Below are 20461 nucleotides of genomic sequence, written 5' to 3'. Positions count from 1 at the left end.
CTAAATTCAAATGTCCAGTTGTCAAATCATATACAATGTAATCCAGAGGTGCCAGAGCTGCACAACACAGCTGTCAGTGTGGCCAAATATCTCTCTCTCACACACACACACAGACACACACACACACACACACACACACACACACACACACACACACACACACACACACACACAATGATGTGCTTGTGTGGTTTTAATGGATGGAACTGTGAGAAAGTGTATTTATATGTGTGTATTTATATTTGTGCCAGAGGTCTTTCTGTATGTCAGTGTAATTTGATCAACAAAGTCTAAATTAGGGAAGTGGTTATAAAACAAATGTAGTTGTTCTGAGTTCAGTCCGAAGCTGTCGGGTGTGACATTTTTTCTTTTTTCTTGTTCTTTTTTCGGCAAGCTATCTTTTCAGCGTACTAGCTTAACATACTCTAAATGAATTAGTCAAATAACATTTTAATGAAAAATATGTTGTTTTTTTAATAAAATACTTTTTCTTTGTTTCTTTCCTAATATGAAATAAAATAAATTTTATGAAACACATTTAAGGTCTTAGGTTAAGCTCTGCTTAGGACATCAGTACATCTTTATATGTCATTTCATAATTATTTTTATTGTCTTTGAAATATGGCTAAAGTGTTCTGCTGAATGTACTGACAAGCTTTGATGGGAAACAAAAATATACTTGAATGTCATTTCTATTGAAACTTGTACGTCATGGCCATGTATTTCAATATTTTTGCAATCACGATTTGCATTGATGTAGTTGAATTTACTACATTTAAAATATATTAACTTTGAATGTGACATCAAATTAGGGTTTGGGTTAGTAGAATAAGATCACATGTAGCTGCAAAGTTACTTATAGTCAGTAGAATGTCTAAAGTGGACCATCAAAATGAAGTGTTATTGCATAATGGTTGCATATCTTATCTTTGGAAGCACACTGTGTGTTCTCTGACAAGCATCATTCACATCTAGTCTGTACAAAGCAAGAGTCTACTCTATTTGTTACATCGTTTCTTGCATGCTAAATAGAAGTCTACTAAAGCACCAAATAGTAGAGAAAACAATTCCTTCTTGATGGACTTGAGGTGCAACAGAAAACTGACACACCTTTTCTTACTGCACACACAGGTCCCATATGTGTAGTACACAAAAGCCGTTTACAGCTCGTGTCTGGGTTAACTGCCTGCACCTGTGCTGAAGCCTACAGATTCAGGACGAGTACAGCTACACTGAAGCTGACTGAACACATGTGGGTCTATGTGTGTTACACGGCACACCTGGAAACCAGAGGCCGGACTGCTGTCACAATAATCATGCAATAAATTCCACCTTCATATGCAACAATATGGCACAGATTCCTTAAACTTAAGTCGGTGCATGTGATTGGAGGAAAAAATGACGTCCGGAAAGCCAAATCATGTAGTCATTTTAGTCAGTTTTCTTATTGGAAATTACATCATTTGGTCACATCTTGCTAGATTGCCTATTTGCTGTCATGAAAATTAGGGAAAAACAGACATAACTACAGAATGAAAAAAACCCAACAACAACCTGTCAGCTTTGAGGTAACGCTATACATCATAACGTCAGGCACCGATTTAGTTATAACTGTGCATGACCACAGCGTGGAGGACGTGGAGCCATGCGTTCTCTATGGGAGAGGAGAGAAGTGAGAGCATCAGAAAATTGCAAAATGTTTAGAAATACTAGAAAATGATGGGTGAAAAGCAATTGGAAGCCAAATCACTGATGCTGCTCGAGTTTAATCTAGTTTTCAAATGCGGTTTAGTGTGGCGAGGCGGTGGCTGGGCCAATAAAGTATGCTCTTTTAATCAGAGTACTTATAATGGTAATAATATACTTTAAAATGATATATTTAAAGTGATAGTTCACCCCTAACAATGAAAATTCAGTCATCATTTACTCAACCTCATGTTGTTACAAACTCAGAAATGCGTCTTGGATTATACCGTTCGACTCATTTGGATTTCTTATACGATTCCTTTATCAACTGATCAAAAACACGTTGTAAATAAACGTTTTTGATAGGGGTGTAACAATGTATCGCAATAAAAAATGTATCAATATTTTAAATTTATATGTGAGAAAAAAATCAAGTTTACAGAGTTTTAGTGTCAGTACTGCATTAAACTACCATATATAATGTTGATTATAATGTATAATAATGCAATTGGGGAATATTTGTGTGTCCTGATAATGCCAAATGTCTTGTTACCAGTATAAAGTGGCCTACATTATTTTAAATATATCTAGTCATTGCAAACATGTTAGTCTAAAACTATCATGAATATTTTTATTCTGGTGTCACTACTGTCCTGTGCATTGGGTTTCCAGCACCAAGTCCAAGCCTATTCATTTACACGCACAATGTAAAACCAAGTTTAGCATTTTAATCAACAGTACATTTTTTGTTTACCTTTTATCATGTGTCTTGGAGTATCGCAATAATATCGTATCGTGAGTTCAGTATCGTCGTCATATGTATTGAATCGTGACGTGAGGGTATCGTTACACCCCTAGTCTTTGACGTTCTTCACCGAATGCTTTTCCATCTATCAGTGGATATATTAGGGATCCGCTGATAGATTCCTGCTTTCAAACGCTCCCAGGTGTATCTGTGTAAGCGCTCGCTGAAGTGTTGATCATTGTAGCCAATCACAGACATGTATATTAAAGGGATAGTTCACCCAAAAATGAAAATTCTGTCAGTATTTACTCTCCCTCAGGGTGCGAAGTACGGGTGAGCTAGGGCGAGCTCGGCTCCACTTAATAAGACATGTGCTCCCCTGAAAACGTGATTCGTGAAATTTTTGGGGGTCTCAAAAAATATTGACAATGTTTTATTTTGACGTGCAATTTCAGTTTGATGATAATGTGATCATCGTGGAGTATTATGTCTAAAATAGCAAAAATATCATTCATGCATGCTTGACGGCATGCATGAATGATGCATGCCGTAAAGGACCTATCCCTTTAAGCACATGAACACAATGACCAATCAGAGGTGTTTAAAAATCCGCTCAACAGCGCTCAAAATGCTAGAGGGTAATGCCGGTATCATCACATTTTTTTTTCATTTCAGTACCGACTTGGTATCGAAGTAAGTACATTCACAACACTACTTTGAAAAATGATTAAAATATACTGTCAAATGTACTGACAAGCATTTATGGGAAACTAAAACATATTGATTAATATTTTATGTCATGTATTTAAATATATTCTTAATGGTCCAACAAAAAGTGTTTTAAAGTAACAACCCTTTCTTAAAAAAAGCAAGGTTTGCATTATTCCAACTGTTTTTATGCATGTCTGATGACTTGAGATGTAAGTATAAGGTAAGAAGTCAGAGTAACAGCTCCAGACGAGGGTTTCAGTCTGACTAACAGCTGTCGCAGTCCAACGGTTTCTTCATGCGGTGGCTTGGATGACAGTTCAAGAGCGTGTTTTGAGGTTACCGTCTCACACAGGCGAGCTCGTTCACTGGTTTAGACTTGACTAAACTGTGCCTCACCCATGACTAAAGAAACAACCGAGAAACGGCATCTCTGGATTCTGCTGGCATGCATCAGCCTCCTAAAAACTCTCCAAACACACAGAGCCGTCGCATTAAATAAAACACCAAACATCAGAACGTTCACAGCGCTCGGCCCTCACATGCATCACCTCCGAGGAAAAGTTCAGGAGGTCGTTTCTTTCCAGCTGACATTGTTTATGATGGTGCAACATACTCAGGCGAAGCTGGAGGCTTTTAGCGAGTGTCTCCAGCAACAAACATCAGCAAATCCCATCAAACCCGACCCGGTCCGATCCCACTCCCCGAGGGACCCTGAGGCTTGGGAAAAGGACTGAGCCCTTGCGCTCTTGTACCCTTCTGGCCTTGTGTCCCGTTTGGGGAGGTGTCATGTCAACTGATAGTTGGTGCCACTGCTGTATCCACCCCAACACACACACACACACACACACACACACACACACACACACACACACACACACACACACACACACACACACTTAGACATACAGATGGTGCATGTCGCCACTTTTTCCAGCATTTTGAAAAGCAGGGAGGCTGATGTCAAACACTGGGAGGAATGTGCTCATTTTGAATAAACATTAAAAAAAATGTCCAGGACAAAAAATCCAGAGCATGCAGTCACCTCCCCCATCTAACGTCACGCACACACACACACACACACACACACTGAGTGTGGCAGAGAAAACATTGTTCTCTGGGGGATGACAGGGACATTGACCCCCAAAGAGATGCTTTTACCAGATGCCTCACAGTTTCCTCCTCCTCAAAAACTGAAGTGTGTGTTTGCGCGCACATGCACGTTACACAGTTGCACACACTAAGATCTGTTTTACGCCAAACAGTCCTCAACTTTATATTGTGTCAAGAGTGTATTGACCTCATTCTGAGCCATGCAGCAGTCACTTTAAAATCAATGTGAAACTCGCAGCACAATTCACTTCTCAAATATGAAACTTTTACAGTTAAACAGGATTTTCAATGAGATAAAGTGTTGGATGGAATGATTTTATCGATCAGGAATTGACTGGACCAATAGAGAGGGATTTTTGAAGTCAGCCGAAAAGGAAAGTAATTTTAAAAGTAGAGCAAGTATATATTACAGTTTTTTTTTCGATTGCTAAACGACAGTGAGCACAACTGGAGCTACATGTGTAAACTCTAACTATAGTCTGCACAGCAGAAGTTCATGTGGACCAAACTCTAGTTTGTTTTTCATTGCTTGAACAGTTTTCAAAACTCTACCACTTATCCCATGACTTTAACCACAACCTGTGGATCCAACACTGTGGATTTACAGCATTTTGTTCAAATGCTAACACACTGCTGTCAAAACCGTGAACCACACATTCAAAACAGAATAGAGTTCAGCCTTGTGCCTTTCAAACACTGACTGCAGTTTCAGCTGAAAGGCTAAGCTGGTCTTTTTTGTTATTTGTTCGAATTACAGTATTTACTTTTAGTTTCTACCTTTTTTTTTCTCGTTACTGTAATTCCGTAAATTACTACAGACTATTGAAGCAAACTGCTAATTTTCATTTACCTTAAAGAATTGTTATGTTGTAAAAATGTAAATAAATCATGTGAAAGAATGTCACTCTTTTCTTTGAAGAAAATATTACTTTGTATGAAGTCACTGAAATTGTTCAAACTGTAAAGATGAAAAGTTTGTATTTTCTGTATTGGTGTTTGATGTTTCGCTCAGGTGATGACAAGTGTTTAGCTCAGGTGATGTGAACTGTTTCGCTCAGGTGATGTGAAGTGTTTCGCTCCGGTGATGTGAAGTGTTTCGCTCAGGTGATGTGAAGTGTTTAGCTCAGGTGATGTGAAGTGTTTAGCTCAGGTGATGTGAAGTGTTTCGCTCAGGTGATGTGAACTGTTTCGCTCAGGTGATGTGAAGTGTTTAGCTCAGGTGATGTGAAGTGTGTCGCTCAGGTGATGTGAAGTGTTTCGCTCAGGTGATGTGAAGTGTTTCGCTCAGGTGATGTGAAGTGTTTCGCTCAGGTGATGTGAACTGTTTCGCTCAGGTGATGTGAAGTGTTTCGCTCAGGTGATTTGAAGTGTTTAGCTCAGGTGATGTGAAGTGTTTCGCTCAGGTGATGTGAAGTGTTTAGCTCAGGTGATTTGAAGTGTTTAGCTCAGGTGATGTGAAGTGTTTCGCTCAGGTGATGTGAAGTGTTTCGCTCAGGTGATGTGAAGTGTTTCGCTCAGGTGATGTGAAGTGTTTAGCTCAGGTGATGTGAAGTGTTTCGCTCAGGTGATGTGAAGTGTTTCGCTCAGGTGATGTGAACTGTTTCGCTCAGGTGATGTGAAGTGTTTCGCTCAGGTGATTTGAAGTGTTTAGCTCAGGTGATGTGAAGTGTTTCGCTCAGGTGATGTGAAGTGTTTAGCTCAGGTGATGTGAAGTGTTTCGCTCAGGTGATGTGAAGTGTTTCGCTCAGGTGATTTGAAGTGTTTAGCTCAGGTGATGTGAAGTGTTTCGCTCAGGTGATGTGAAGTGTTTAGCTCAGGTGATGTGAAGTGTTTCGCTCAGGTGATGTGAAGTGTTTCGCTCAGGTGATGTGAAGTGTTTCGCTCAGGTGATGTGAAGTGTTTCGCTCAGGTGATGTGAAGTGTTTCGCTCAGGTGATGTGAAGTGTTTCGCTCAGGTGATGTGAACTGTTTCGCTCAGGTGATGTGAAGTGTTTCGCTCAGGTGATGTGAAGTGTTTCGCTCAGGTGATGTGAAGTGTTTCGCTTAGGTGATGTGAAGTGTTTAGCTCAGGTGATGTGAAGTGTTTCGCTCAGGTGATGTGAAGTGTTTCGCTCAGGTGATGTGAAGTGTTTAGCTCAGGTGATGTGAACTGTTTCGCTCAGGTGATGTGAAGTGTGTCGCTCAGGTGATGTGAACTGTTTCGCTCAGGTGATGTGAACTGTTTCGCTCAGGTGATGTGAAGTGTTTCGCTCAGGTGATGTGAACTGTTTCGCTCAGGTGATGTGAAGTGTTTCGCTCAGGTGATGTGAACTGTTTCGCTCAGGTGATGTGAAGTGTTTCGCTCAGGTGATGTGAAGTGTTTCGCTCAGGTGATGTGAAGTGTTTCGCTCAGGTGATGTGAAGTGTTTCGCTCAGGTGATGTGAAGTGTTTCGCTCAGGTGATGTGAACTGTTTCCCTCAGGTGATGTGAAGTGTTTCGCTCAGGTGATGTGAAGTGTTTCGCTCAGGTGATGTGAAGTGTTTCGCTCAGGTGATGTGAACTGTTTCCCTCAGGTGATGTGAAGTGTTTCGCTCAGGTGATGTGAAGTGTTTCGCTCAGGTGATGTGAAGTGTTTCGCTCAGGTGATGTGAACTGTTTCGCTCAGGTGATGTGAACTGTTTAGCTCAGGTGATGTGAAGTGTTTCGCTCAGGTGATGTGAACTGTTTAGCTCAGGTGATGTGAAGTGTTTAGCTCAGGTGATGTGAACTGTTTCGCTCAGGTGATGTGAAGTGTTTCCCTCAGGTGATGTGAAGTGTTTCGCTCAGGTGATGTGAAGTGTTTCGCTCAGGTGATGTGAAGTGTTTCGCTCAGGTGATGTGAACTGTTTCCCTCAGGTGATGTGAAGTGTTTCGCTCAGGTGATGTGAAGTGTTTCGCTCAGGTGATGTGAAGTGTTTCGCTCAGGTGATGTGAACTGTTTCGCTCAGGTGATGTGAAGTGTTTCGCTCAGGTGATGTGAACTGTTTCGCTCAGGTGATGTGAAGTGTTTCGCTCAGGTGATGTGAACTGTTTAGCTCAGGTGATGTGAAGTGTTTAGCTCAGGTGATGTGAAGTGTTTCGCTCAGGTGATGTGAAGTGTTTCGCTCAGGTGATGTGAACTGTTTAGCTCAGGTGATGTGAAGTGTTTAGCTCAGGTGATGTGAAGTGTTTCGCTCAGGTGATGTGAAGTGTTTCGCTCAGGTGATTTGAAGTGTTTAGCTCAGGTGATGTGAAGTGTTTCGCTCAGGTGATTTGAAGTGTTTAGCTCAGGTGATGTGAACTGTTTCGCTCAGGTGATGTGAAGTGTTTAGCTCAGGTGATGTGAAGTGTTTCGCTCAGGTGATGTGAAGTGTTTCGCTCAGGTGATGTGAACTGTTTCGCTCAGGTGATGTGAAGTGTTTCGCTCAGGTGATTTGAAGTGTTTAGCTCAGGTGATGTGAAGTGTTTCGCTCAGGTGATGTGAAGTGTTTCGCTCAGGTGATGTGAAGTGTTTCGCTCAGGTGATGTGAAGTGTTTCGCTCAGGTGATGTGAAGTGTTTCGCTCAGGTGATGTGAAGTGTTTCGCTCAGGTGATGTGAACTGTTTCCCTCAGGTGATGTGAAGTGTTTCGCTCAGGTGATGTGAAGTGTTTCGCTCAGGTGATGTGAAGTGTTTCGCTCAGGTGATGTGAACTGTTTCGCTCAGGTGATGTGAAGTGTTTCGCTCAGGTGATGTGAACTGTTTCCCTCAGGTGATGTGAAGTGTTTCCCTCAGGTGATGTGAAGTGTTTCGCTCAGGTGATGTGAACTGTTTCCCTCAGGTGATTTGAAGTGTTTAGCTCAGGTGATGTGAAGTGTTTCGCTCAGGTGATGTGAACTGTTTCGCTCAGGTGATGTGAAGTGTTTCGCTCAGGTGATGTGAACTGTTTAGCTCAGGTGATGTGAAGTGTTTCGCTCAGGTGATTTGAAGTGTTTAGCTCAGGTGATGTGAAGTGTTTCGCTCAGGTGATGTGAAGTGTTTCGCTCAGGTGATGTGAAGTGTTTCGCTCAGGTGATGTGAAGTGTTTCGCTCAGGTGATGTGAAGTGTTTCGCTCAGGTGATGTGAAGTGTTTCGCTCAGGTGATGTGAACTGTTTCCCTCAGGTGATGTGAAGTGTTTCGCTCAGGTGATGTGAAGTGTTTCGCTCAGGTGATGTGAAGTGTTTCGCTCAGGTGATGTGAACTGTTTCGCTCAGGTGATGTGAAGTGTTTCGCTCAGGTGATGTGAACTGTTTCCCTCAGGTGATGTGAAGTGTTTCCCTCAGGTGATGTGAAGTGTTTCGCTCAGGTGATGTGAACTGTTTCCCTCAGGTGATTTGAAGTGTTTAGCTCAGGTGATGTGAAGTGTTTCGCTCAGGTGATGTGAACTGTTTCGCTCAGGTGATGTGAAGTGTTTCGCTCAGGTGATGTGAACTGTTTCGCTCAGGTGATGTGAACTGTTTCGCTCAGGTGATGTGAACTGTTTCGCTCAGGTGATGTGAAGTGTTTCGCTCAGGTGACTGTTGGTAGTGCAGACTAGGTAGAGTTTTGTACATGTAGCTCCAGTTGTGCTCACTGTCGTTTAGCAATCGAAAAAAACTGTAAGACCTCTTTTTATATTGGAAAATTACATGAATCAATGAATTGTGCATAAAAGAAGAAGATAAAATAATCAAATAATAATAATAATAATAATAATAATAAATTAAATATTTAATATCTTAAATAATTTAAATGATTTAAATATTTGTTTTAATTAATTACTATTATATAATTAATAACATATTTTTTTTATAATTTACTGTAACATACACACACACACACATATATATATATATATATATATATATATATATATATATATATATATATACATAGAATCGGTCAAAAGTTACTTACTATTTTTAAGGTTTTTGAAAGAAGTCTCTTATGCTAATCAACTCTGAATTTATTTGATCAAAAATACAGAGAAAAAAACAGCAATACTGTGAAATATTATTACCATTTAAAATATTTCAATATAATTTAAAATACAATTTATATCTGTGATCAAAGCTGAATTTTCAGCATCATTACTCCAGTCTTCAGTGTCACATGATCCTTCAGAAATTATTCTAATATGCAGATTTGAACTCAGTTATTTTCAATGTTGGAAACAGTTGTGCTGCTTAATATTTCTTTGAAACCTGTGATACTTTTTTCAGGATACACTGATAAATAAAATGTTAAAAAGAACAGCATTTATTCAAAATAAAAAATATTTTTTAACAATATAAATCTTTACTATTAGTTTTTTTTTTTTTTTTAATTTAACATATCCGTGCTGAATAAAAGTAATGAAAAACTTAAATACACTCCACTCGTGGTCACTTACCGTTCTGGCAGTATTCGGGTCCGTTGGGCACCTCCTGCAGGGTGATGTGGGGGGCGTACAGGGGTCTGGGTGGAGCTGGGTGGAAAACTGCAGGAGACTGCGTATGTGGGACCAGAGACACTGCCATCCCGCCACTCGTCCTCTATACAGACAAAACAGACGCACAAACTACTGCAAACACTCCTGGGTAAACAATACAGCTCTCATTTTTTATTGGGAAAGCCACTGAGCCTAGTCCACATGGACACGGTATTTTTATAACCGGAGTTTTTCCTCCTGCGTTTAAAAAAAAAAATCCCGTCCACACGTGCTCGGTTTCAAAAAAATCTCTGTCTACATGAAAACGCAAAAACACGCTATCAAGCGCTGTCAAGACTATGGTCAAGACCATAGACAGTAAAAGAAATGGACACAGCGACCCTCTTGATGTCAACGGAGAAAACTAAAACCCGATGAAAGCACTTCCTGATGGCTGAGCGACTGCGCAGGCTCAAACTGAGCTTGACGACAGTCTGACAGCCGTAAATCTTCTAGTAGCTGTGCCAAGACAAATCTGAATCACCTAATTCTTCAAAAACGTTGTTGAAATATTTTGTCCTCTTGCTTTTATGAACTCTCTATCTATGGGCTTCTCCCTTGACTTTATACCTCTATGTCCCCCGATTGACCGATAGACAGTAAAAGTTTGCCTGTGAGCTTCTCCTCCTGTCTATACAGTAATTTCTCTACTGTGCGACAGAGAGTCGCGTGGTTATGATGCAATCGTTAGCCTATTTTTACAAAAACAGCTTCTATGGGAGCATAACGTAAGATACAAAGTAATGGAGCCTTTTATACATTGTCGTGTTTCTTTAGAATTAAATAATGGACAAATGAAGTCTTTGGACGCCTCAGATGTAAAGTTATTCGCTGTCAAAGTGACGGCAAAATGAATGGGAGTCAATGTAATGCTAACAGCAAGTGAAGTTCTGCTACAATGGCGGCCCCCGCGAGGCTTCAGTTTCCGGCTGATGGATTACACCCTTAGTCAAGACGTACACAGCGGCGCACAATCAAACGTCAAACACAGCGGATAACGGCGCACATTCTGACTTCGCAAGGCAAAAACCCTGGTTTTACCGTCTACAACCGGTGTTTCTGAATATCCTCACCCTGGCAGGGGTTTTCAAAAAGGTTCGGTTTCAGTGACCCAATACTGTGTTTCCGTGTGGACGAATGGCCGAACCGCGTAAAAAAAGTCATGGTTAAAAAAATACCCGTGTCCGTGTGGGTAAGGCCTGAGTTGGTTGGTTAATTTTGCAGCACTTCAAGCACAGAATAGTGATAGAAATATATATATTTCTACTTTTTTGTGTGTCAAGCCTCTCTTGTCTTTCAAGGGGTTTCATTCATGACCGCTTGCCACCGGTGATCAGCAAAGATTTTTACATATGAAATTCCCTGTGTGGCCTGAGGCAGATTGAGTTTCTGTTGAGGCAAAGCTCTTGAGAAGCATTTTCACTCTTTTGATCTCGGCGGGACTCTGACGTCAGGCCAGGAGAAGGGGAAGTCAGACGCTCAAAGAAGAGACGAAAAGAAAGAGACACAGAGAAGTGCTGAGTCAACCGGTTCCTTATTGGGGTCATACCACATTTTGTTTAGTTTTGGATTTTCCTGAAGCCCTCTTTTAATGTTAGTGACATTTTTTTTTTTCTAAGAAACATTTGCATATGTAAATGTAGGCTGTAGGGTTTTCTCTCAGCTCCAATATAGTGTTCAAATGCCCTTTCTTTCAATAACAGGCTCTTTGCGTGTAACAATCTGTGCTGGCGCATCATCAGTTAAAGTCAGATTGTAATGATTTAACTTTCCTAAAACAAAGTCAACCACGTTTCTATCATTTTGTATGTTTTCATAGTACATCAAGATCTTTTATCTCAGAGGAAAGTTTGATTTCTCATGATATACTCAAAACAAAACAAATGTCTGATTATTTATGAGTCCAAACTAAAATATCAATCAATGTTTTCTGTTTTACAGAAAGTATGTTGATCAAGGATCAACTGCGGCCTTTAATATACCAATAAAAAAGCTAATTGTTGATTCATGCTGTAATTGTATTAACCACTAAAACATCTAAAAAAAATCCAGACAACCTCGAACAGTTCTTCATCTGCAGGATGTTTCCTGAATACAGTCTATTCTAAGGGAAAATACCTCATACAAATCAATTTGTAACATAAAGGTCCATTGAAATAGGCAAATCAACTTCCTTTGGCCTAAAGCACATGCCATCACATGTAATTGTGTAGAAGATTGTGAGTGTACAGTAAATAGTCATTGTCCTTTGGTTGTTGACAGTCTCGGTTAACTTCTTGAAAAGAATGTTTAAGATTGACGAAACAATGTGTTTTTGTGACCAAAGCATAACGGACCTTCAGACTATTGTGCATTCTTGTTCACTCTGCTTTAGAAAACTGATATGCAATCTAGAGCCACGTGCATGACTCGAAAATGTCCCATTTTCAGTGGGGTGTTGATTCATGTTGTGAGCTGCTGGGTACAGGAACAGGTTAACTGGTATCAGCATATCTAAAGCATCTTTGTGGTGAATAAATCAGCATTAATGCAGGGCAAGCGCATACGTCTGCTCTAGATTTATCGGTCTGAAATGTTATCTGTCTGCAAATAAAAAGAGGTTTCCATTCCAAAGAAGCTGCAAGCTCTCTTTGATATGATTTATCAAGACCAAAGTGTTCAGCATGACTGAACGGCTGCGGTGCAAATAGTAATTTGACGCGTGTTCTGCCACAGGTGCCATGCAAGTTCATTTAGAGCATCTATATATAACTGTAAAGGGACAGCATGTGTCCAGTCTTTTCATAACATAACATTTCAACATTTCATAACATAACTTATAGCATAGCAGACATTATAAATTATAAAATCCAAAATCTATGAATAATTTATTTAATCCAATGTGTTACTTTGTGTTTCTTTGTAGTTATTTGTGAAATTAACTACAATTTCTGAGTGAAAATTGTTTCAAATCTTACACTTTTTTTCAGTGCATGAAATCACAATAATCTGAGAAAGAAGTAACACTTTATTTACGGTGTTCGTGTTACAGAGTAATTACCTAATTAATTACTTAGTAGTAGACATTGTAATAACATGTAACAAAATGTAATAAACATGTAACTAAGTTATGGAACAGCCTGTACTTACAGATTGTAATTACACACATGTAATAGGCAGCTACTGTTACACATATGTAACAGGCCGAGTCGGTAACATACGTTTTACCGACTTGGTACAATGTAGCAAGTACTTAAATATGTTACTAAGTTAAAAAGCCTGCAGTTACACATGGTCATTTTGTACCTTATAAAATAAAGTGTATCAAGTTTGTACTTAAGTGTACTTCATGTGTATCTACATACCTTATCCATCTGAATTAAACCTCTACTAGTTTACAGCTTAAATACATGCAGTAGCTTCTTAATTACATTCAATTGACAGAATAGTACACAGGTATAAGCTACGCAAAAAAAAGTGTAACAAGATTGTACTTAAGTGTACTTCATGTGTATCTACAAACCTTATCCATATGTACTTTAGCTTGACTTAGGCCTAACTCCCTAATTCACAGCTTAAATGCATGCAGTAGCTTCCTATTTACATTGCAATTACATAATATTACACAGGGATAAGCTACGTAAAATAAAGTGTATCAAGGTTGTACTTAAGTATACTACATACCTTATACACATGAAGTACACTTAAGTACAACCTTGATACACTTTATTTTATAAGGTACAAAATGACCATGTGTATCTGCAGGCTTTTTAACTTAGTAACATATTTAAGTACTTGCTACATTGTACCAAGTCGGTAACACGTATGTAACCGACTCGGCATGTTACATATGTGTAACAGTAGCTGCCTATTACATGTGTGTAATTACAATTTGTAAGTACAGACTGTTCCATAATTTAGTTACATGTTAATTACATTTTGTTACATGTTATTACAATGTCTACTACTAAGTAATTAATTAAGTAATTACTCTGTATCACATACACCGTAAAATAAAGTGTTACCCACTTTATTTTAAGGTAATGTAGTTACATTGTACTTACTCAGAAAAGTACTGAGTAATATTAATTAAGTACATGTACTTACTATAGAGTTAAAGTTAGAGTTTGGTTTAGAGTTAGTTACTTGTAAATATGCATAATTTGTACATGTACAAAGTACATGTAGCCATGTGTAACCATATCACCTTAAATTAATGTGTTAAAGAGACTGGAGTTTTAAAAGTATTGCAGCATACTGAAAATCCTCTAAAGTCATACGGTAGAACAACATTTAAGACATAATCATTAATAATCGTGTCCTTTTAAATGCGGTTGCCGGATCATTAACTCAATTTTGAATTAGTCATTTGAACCAGTTTTGAGAACTGGATAAAAAAATGTAAAAAGAAAGAAAAGAATGATTCGTTCAGCTACTTTTCATGACGTCAAGATTTTCAATGAAAAACCACAAAGATCTTTTCATCACACAAAACTATTGAAGATTTGGATGAGTCACAAATCAGACATGCCAATTATGTGAGTCTTTAATGCTGCTTTTCTGGTCATTTTGGAACTTGACAGACCCAGTTCACATTTACCTAAAATAAGTTCATTTTAACGTGAAATATATCTAAATCTTCAGGCATAAGAGATGCATAAAAGTGCCCCTGTACATTGAAGAATGTAAAGACAAGAATAAAGAGAAAGTATGTCCACTATTATAAAGCTCTTCAACAGATAGTGTGTGTGAGGTGCCAGAATCCGCTGGTCTCAGAGTCTCCAGTGTTTAGTGAGCAATGATGGGAATAACGGCGTTATAAATAACGTTGTTACTAACAGCTTTACTTTTTTCAGTAATGAGTAATCTAATTGATTACTCTTCCCATCTTAGTAACCCCGTTACCTTTACCTGGCAAAAAATGAGGCGCGTTACTATAATTGAAGCTGTTTTTTTCATCAGACCAACTAGATCTCTGATGCCTTGAAGCGATCGTGGCACTGCTGCTTCTGTAAAAAAAAATACCTCTTTTTTTACTGTTCTTCTTCGTTAGTGGGCAGTGCGCAAGACAAGCGCATAAATGCTGACGATTGGCTGAGGTTGAGATTTTTTTTTTAATGTATTACCTGTTTATATTTTGATTCCCTAGCTTTGCTATACATTGCACTTTTCAGTTACATTGAAAGCACCTCATGTTGTTACACTGTTCTACTTTTTCGAGGAAAAAGATACTTGAAGTACAGTATACCAATTGTCTGAAGATTTTTTTTTTTTTCGTACTACAAAGAGTGTATTTGTTATTTCTTTTTGGTATAGTGCTTAACAAGCATAATTTAATTTTGCCCGGTTGTGGTGTGTTTAGGGGCAATACATATCAAAAGTTCCAAAACATCTTTTGTGTTATTTGTATCGATCCACTATATAAACATAATATCTACATACAGTACATCGCACTTGATTGGAGGCTAGTCTCACTTTGTCCCACAGCAACATTAACATAGTTTAGATTTGTGTACATTGTTTCTGTTAATAATGTATTGTATTAAGTGTCAATTTCATTATAATATTCCGATTTATCATAAATAATTGAACATGCACATGTATTTAAAGTTCCGTTAAAGAGGATTGGAGTTGGGGTCACATTTGAGCATTTAAAAATTAACTTGAAAGTAATGCAATAGTTACTTTCTGAAGTAACTAGTTACTTTTATAATTTGTAACTAACTAATTTAGTTACTTTTTGGAAGAAGTAACTAGTAACTGTAACTAATTACTTTTTAAAAGTAACTTCCCCAACAGTGTTAGTGAGTGAAAGCGTCTACAGCCTGACTGACTGCTCATCTGATAAAGCTGCTGTTCAGACGGAGGTTATCAGCCAAGACCTGCTTTATAGAGCTGTGCTCGGTGGAGGATTGGCGGGGGGCTGGAGGGGATCATGGTTAGTGTGTCTGAGAGTCCATCGCTGGAGTCACAGGGACTGGAGACGAGAAGTCGAGAGCGGAGAGAGATATAGATGATGGTTGAGGGAGAGACGGAGGAAGCCGGGAGGACGGCTGTAGGATTTATGGGGAACAGGAGGGATTCAAAGGGCAATGCCACCCCTGCCCCCACTGACATGGCTAAATCAGGGAGCCAAGATAATGCAAGTTGTGCAAAGAGAAAACTAGAGATGGGAATCGGAAAGAATTTGGTGATTGTTGTTCAGATTCCATCATGATTCAGATTCTTTAAATCCATTAACTGTTCATTTAGAACTTTCTAAGGCATAAATGATTTGGTACTCATAACTTTTAGGTTTTTTAGAGGCAGCATGAATGCAATCTAATAATTTTGCGTTAACAATACTGAACTAATAAAATGCATAGGTCAGCTTAAAAAAAAAAAACAATGCAAGTCGTTTTGAATAAGTCTACCAAATGCATGAAATTCATCTTCAACGTCACACTGTCATATAAACAACCAGTAACTACACAAATTTAGATCTTACTTAGTTGGGACGTGTTTGATTCACTAAAAAGAACGAGCTCGTAAGAGTCATTCTGGTTTTGCTGTATGTTTTTTATTTCGCTAAAAGAACCATTTCATACGAATCACTACATTGGTTGAGCTTTACGTTTTTTGATTCATTTAAAAGAACCGACTCATTAGAGTCATTTGTTCGTGGATCGGACTGCACTGGTTGCTCTGTCTGTTTGACCCAGTCCCAAATGCACACTTCATACGCACTTACAGCCTTGTGGACCATTGGCCGATGTGTACGTGTGATCATGAAGTCTGCCAGACCGTTGGATGTCCCATTTTGTTGGATGAATTACTGAACATGCAATATATCAAAAGAAAGAACTGAGTCTCTACATTTGTTTGTTTTTATATCAACACTTCGAATTTTTGTCAAAGACTAAGATTCAGAACCATGATCAAAACACAGATGGATCGAGTCCTTCAACACCCCCAAAGCTTCACAGTCCGATAGCTCTTCCTGGCTCGACATTTCATCTGGTAACGTTAGGGTTTTTAATGTTTGATGGTCGTGTTATTTTACATGTACGGAAGCAATCTTTTATCACTTGTTTCTGCTTCTTCTTCGCTTGTTTTTTGATCCAGAGATCCAGTACTCTTTCAGAAGATGTGTAATAGCGCCCCCTACCGTATAACAGTGAAAACACGGATTTCTGGAAATTTCTGTCAATGGCATGGAAGCGTCATATGCTATTTGTGTTTTTTGACTCACTAATATGAAGACCCTCATAAGATTAATTTGAAAATCAGACTGCAAGGATTGTGCTGTGTGTTTCGTGCTGTTGATGGAGTAGAGCTGGAAACTCTGTTGTAGTAGCCTTTTATATTACAGTGTGGGTGTGAGAAAGGAACGCCATTCAGACTTAAAAGAACTGATTCATTTGAATCAGAATTGAATCTTAATAGGACTTCAGTGGTTGTTCTGTCGGTTTTGCACTATAGATGCAGTAGTGGTGTGGCAGCATTGATGTATATTGATTTTAGTATATTGTCAGTGAAAGAATGCACATCCAAGTGAAAGAAAAACTTTTTATTTCAGATTTGTATTATTATTATTTATTGATTGATTTTTGCACGCTTTTTGGATGCAGTTCACAATCCCAGAGGTAACTCAATATTTTTACAATGTGCTTTGCAACTCAAAGAACCTGAATGCAAATGTGACACGTCTGAACTGAAGAGTGAATTTCGTGATGAAGTGGATTTTTATAAAATGCTCTTGTACGACGCTCAAGACAAATGAAGTGTGTCGTGTTAGCAGACACTTAAGCAGAAACACCAGGCAATCTTGTTCCTTTAGACCGTAGTGCTAATGACACAAACAATATGTGTCTGTCTTCCTCAGGTTCTTCATGAGCGGGAGAAGGGTGGAGGGGATGTTCAGAGGGGAGATGAGATCAGAGAATGTCTTTTCTTCTTCAGCGCATGTAAATGAATGAACCGGGAGGGAAGCCCCCTCTGCGTAGCCTTTGACCACAGAGGGAGACAAGCGTCTCGATTTCAAAAGCCACGAGGCCACCTGAGCAGATTAGCTGAACGCTGAGTCGCTGTGGATTAGCATGCGACCCTTTGCGGCTCAAAGACTAACAGCCCTGTCTGTGCATACTGATGGCTGAATGTCCTCCCTGAATCTTTATTAGACACCTTTGATTCTGCACTCACCTGCGCAGAATCCCAATATGCCCTGTCTGACTCCTCGCCAGGACTGTTAAAATGTTCCCTTTTTACAAGCGCCCAACAAACTACCTTGACCCCACCAACCCCTAGACGGGGTGGATGGGGTTAAAAGGAGGTAAATGTGTTTTTTTTTCCTTTTAGCATTCCCATACCAATTCTTCTTGCACCTTGTGTATTGTGCATTGATTTAAATTTCCTCATGGAGAAAAGCCCGTAGCTCTCGAGCCAAACAATGTTCAGCGTTCAGGAGCAGATTTGGTGTCACCCCTGGGTTCACATTCATTTAATACATTTGCTATTCACCTTTCTGTTGCTTCTGCCTCTGCTCAGGTAAATGTATATGAAAGATGCAAGAAACGTGAGGTGCAGGGATAGAATATCACTCTTGTGACAATTATCTTGTGATAATAAAGATATGTTTTAAATTAGCTTTTTGGTTTAATTGAAAACTGAACATTTAAAGGGATATTCATTACAAGTTAAAGGGATAGTTCACCCAAAAATCAAAATTGTGTCAGTATTTACTCACCGTCATGTTGTTCAACCCCGTTAGACCTTCGTTCATCTTCGGAACACGAATTAAGATATTTTTGATTAAATCTGAGAGCTGGATCACTCCTCCATACTAGTCTTTTTCAGGGATTGAAACTTGCCGGCCTCGAAAAGTTATTAAAGACATCGTTAAAATAGTCCAAGTCACTACAGTGGCTCAATCTTAAGTTTGTCAAGCAACGAGAATACTTTTTGTGTTACGGGGTTGGAACAACATGAAGGAGAGTAAATACTGACAGAATTTACATTTTTGGGTGAACTATCCCTTTAAACTCAATCGACAGCATTTGTGGCAATGATTACTTCTCAATGATTTTTCAAAAAAAAAAAAAGAATTAAACAAAATCATGATTACAAATATGCAGTTGAAATGAGAATTTGTGCTTATAAAACACATAGGCTACACTAACTCTTCGAAGTAGATTTGTTAACATGAAGAAAACTCAGGCACTCCAATGACAACGACCACAAACCAAACAGCGTGCAATGCACAAACATGACTGTGAGAAAAAAGAGGAACTAAGGGTACAGTACGTTTACACGACAACTATATGCTTAAAAAGGAGACGTTTTTCCTATGAGTTTTGCGCATACAGACGACACCATTGTCAAAACGATCCCTATTCACACGGATCCGCGAAAACGGCTAAAAACGCTGTATTCTGCTGCCAGGCCATTAGGCGATGGCAATGAAATACTATACACTGAACGCGTAATACGCATGTGCATGATGTAATCGTCTTCAGAGATTCACGTTTTTTGTTGTTTACACGGAGACCGTTCTCAAAAACTTGCACTTTGAAACCCGTTTTCAAAACTTTACATTTTCAGGCACCCAAAATGCTGTTGTCGTGTAAACGAACGGCCAAAACGCATAAAAAGTTACATGTTTTTAGCTGAAAATGGTGTCGTGTAAACAGAAGGTATTAACAAACTTAATTACAAACAGAACAAGAAAAAGACTAGAACAAAGCAAACAGGTAACTGAAGAGAAACAGTCCTTTGGAAATGAAATTAATACTAACTAAACAAGACAAAAACATGTTATTTAAGCTGTCAAACTATATTATTATACCCAAAATAAGTCAACAAGTAATTTTTTGTGGCCATACTACTGAAGTATCTTAATGTGTATGAATTGCCCCATTCACTTCCGTTGTAAGTGCATCACTATAAACCAAAGAAAATGAGGAACGAGTGGAAATGAATGTTTGTATTAACCAACACTATGCCACGAATGCTGTTGATTTGGCATAAAAGCCTGATACATTCGATCAACTGGAACTGAATATCATGCAAACAGATTCTGGGTTTGTGATTGCTGTAACGCAGAGTCAAGCAATCCTTCAAACAGTGTGTGTTCACTTGCTTCTTACACATGGCTGGTGTGGGCAGCACAGGCCAAACAGGGGTGATTTATGGAGAAAGGTTGAGGGGTCTTACCATTACACCCAGACAGTCAGGCGGGTGAAGAGCCTGACAGGAGGAAACTGGATCCAAGTAGTAACTCATTGTACGAGCTGGAGCTGCAGTGATGGAGGCCTGCGGACAAGACACACACATGACCACACGAGAGGGCACAGACCTCAATCCATCAGACACTGTTTATCCAAGAGACAAGCCTCAGCCAGGCGTGCGGTTAACCTGGATCAGTAATAACCTGCCACTCAAACATATAAATGACACGAGGCGACCCGAACGCAGCAGAAGGGCTGGAACTGATGGTGAAGCGATAGAGCGGGAATCTATTGCAATGTTATGTTGCTTAATCAACCGGACTGGGTGGTGATCAGATTAATCAAAGCAGAGTCATCATACGTTTTATATTTACATGACTGCAAAAGAAAACACTGAGTGATTGTGCAATTGTTTAGTGACTCTGTTCATTTTTAAATAATAATAAATTAATAAAAAATAGTGGTAAGCTGACACGGGTCGTTAGTGGCTGATACCGACAGAAGTTTGCTTAGCTATCTAAATTGGGACATTGCTTCATCTTCTGTTAGGGTTTAAAT

The 20461-nt window shown here is 39.1% G+C and overlaps 2 protein-coding genes across 5 annotated transcripts in view; both read right to left on the bottom strand.

The window, feature by feature from the left end:
• kirrel3b (kirre like nephrin family adhesion molecule 3b) overlaps positions 1-20461 on the bottom strand; it is a 648233-nt gene that overhangs the window by 620506 nt on the left and 7266 nt on the right. The gene's annotated exons all lie outside the window — the stretch shown is intronic.
• Positions 1-20461, bottom strand: part of ets1 (v-ets avian erythroblastosis virus E26 oncogene homolog 1) — a 54767-nt gene that overhangs the window by 32308 nt on the left and 1998 nt on the right. For all 4 annotated transcript variants that reach the window (XM_077225037.1, XM_077225038.1, XM_077225039.1 and 1 more), the window contains exons 2-3: positions 19890-19988; positions 9642-9783 (exon numbers count right to left, since the gene is read on the bottom strand). In XM_077225037.1, coding sequence (XP_077081152.1) covers positions 9642-9783; positions 19890-19958 — 211 coding nt within the window. In that variant the 5' untranslated portion in view covers positions 19959-19988. The remainder of the gene's footprint in view (positions 1-9641; positions 9784-19889; positions 19989-20461) is intronic.

Source organism: Siphateles boraxobius, unplaced genomic scaffold (genome assembly GCF_051911475.1).
Source record: "Siphateles boraxobius isolate OS27281-9 unplaced genomic scaffold, OSU_SipBor_1 98, whole genome shotgun sequence".
Taxonomy (NCBI): Eukaryota; Metazoa; Chordata; class Actinopteri; order Cypriniformes; family Leuciscidae; genus Siphateles; species Siphateles boraxobius.
This window is presented reverse-complemented; position numbering and strand designations above follow the sequence as displayed.